At 51.3% G+C, this 1,839-nt stretch overlaps 1 protein-coding gene across 1 annotated transcript in view; it reads left to right on the forward strand.

Moving 5' to 3' along the window:
* The window catches only part of LOC104981237 (ephrin type-B receptor 2), a 27,689-nt gene extending 26,101 nt beyond the window's left edge, over positions 1 to 1,588 (forward strand). The window contains exon 11 of the mRNA XM_010830240.1: positions 901 to 1,588. Within this exon, the coding sequence (XP_010828542.1) occupies positions 901 to 1,009 (109 nt within the window). The 3' untranslated portion in view covers positions 1,010 to 1,588. The remainder of the gene's footprint in view (positions 1 to 900) is intronic.
* Positions 1,589 to 1,839: the final 251 nt, after the last annotated feature.

Raw genomic sequence — 1,839 nt, forward strand, 5'->3', positions numbered from 1 at the left:
CTCTAATTTTCTTGAAGAGATATCTAGTCTTTCCCATTCTATTATTTTCCTCTATTTCTTTGCATTGATTACTGAGAAAGGCTTTCTTATCTCTCCTTGCTATTCTTTGGAACCCTGCATTCAAATGGGTATATCTTTCCTTTTCTCCTTTGCCTTTCGCTTCTCTTCTTTTCATAACTGTCTGTACAGGCTTCTCAGACAACCATTTTGCCTTTTTGCATTTCTTTTTCTTGGGGATAGTCTTGATCACTTCCTCCTGTACAATGTCACAAACGTCCATCCAAAGTTCTTCAGGCTGTCTGTTTATCAGATCTAATCCCTTAAATCTATTTCTCACTTCCACTTCCAAATCATAAGGGATTTGATTTAGGTCATACCTGAATGGTCTAGTGGTTTTCCCTACTTTCTTCAATTTAAGTCTGAATGTGGCAATAAGGAGTTCATGATCTGAGCCACAGTCATCTCCCAGTCTTGTTTTTGCTGACTGTATAGAGCTTCTGCATCTTTGGCTGCAAAGAATATAATCAATCTGCTTTTGGTGTTGACCATCTGAGTGACTTTGAGCAAATGACAGGACTCCCCTTGGCCTCAGTTTTCTCTTCTGTGAACTGGGGTGTGGTAGGAAGATCAACAGAGGTAAAAAGTGAACACATGGGTACTTGGTTCTTGCAGGGTCATGCAGGGTCCCCTCTCCTCTCCCGCAGCAAAGGAGACACGGGCACCTAGGTGCCCCCACTCCCAGCCCCCTCTCCCCCATCTTAACACTCAGTCACTCCCGCTCCCTTTCCCCTTCCCTTGCTCTCTCCAGTGGGAAACCCCTGAAATAGCCCAGGTGGTTCTACCTGGATGGAGTCCCTCCACCCTCGCATGTCCCTAACACATGTGCTTCTCTCCCCAAAGGGACATTCTCCGGGTTGGGGTCACCCTGGCTGGTCACCAGAAAAAAATCCTCAACAGTATCCAGGTGATGCGGGCACAGATGAACCAGATCCAGTCGGTGGAGGTTTGACGTTCACCTGCCTCGGCTCACCGCTTCCTCCAGGCCCCGCCCCCTCCGCGCCCCCAAGCCGGCCCCCGGTTCTCGGTCCACCGCAGGGTCAGCAGCCACCTGCCAGGAGGCCATCGGCGACAGGAAGAACCAAGCAGCGCTCCAGCCAGGAGACGTCACCAAGAATATGTGCAACTCTGATGATGGAAAAAAGGGAATGGGAACAAAAGAAAATAGATCCTGGGAGGGGGCGGGAAATACCGAGGAATATTTTTTAAAGAGGATTCTCATAAGGAAAGCGATCATCGTTCTTGGAGGAAAAAAAAAAAGAAAAAAAAAAGGGCTTGGGAGATCCATGCAGTTTGTCCCATCGGAGATCAAAAGCAGTTTCTCTCCAACTCCCTCTGGGAAGGTGACCTGGCAGGCGCCAAGAAACACGTTCAGGAAAACAAATGTGAAGGGGAGAGACAGGGGCCGCCCTTCTCTCCTGTCCCTAGCGCTGCTCTTCCAGGTCTCGCTCAACAGCCACGTGCCAAGCGGATGGACAGGCGGACAGGCAGCCACCCCTGGAACCAGCCTGGGAACATCCAATCCCGCTGCTACCGGGCGCTCAGAATTTTTCTGTCTTTGGAGAATATTTTAGTAACTCCAATGAAAGAGACTTGTTTCCCCAGTCAACTCCCGGGGCTGCGAAGGGACTTCTGTCCCCCTGGGTCAGGGAGAACATGGGGACACCTCAAAGGTCAGCCTTCCTGAGGCTGGGCACAGCACCCGCCGCCGCCTCGATCTGAAGCTCCACGCCCAGATCACGGGCGCGGCGCGGCGGCCCCCGCCCAGCGGGGCACCCACTC

The sequence above is a fragment of the Bison bison genome, unplaced genomic scaffold (genome assembly GCF_000754665.1).
Source record: "Bison bison bison isolate TAMUID 2011002044 unplaced genomic scaffold, Bison_UMD1.0 scf7180017864516, whole genome shotgun sequence".
Lineage (NCBI taxonomy): Eukaryota > Metazoa > Chordata > Mammalia > Artiodactyla > Bovidae > Bison > Bison bison.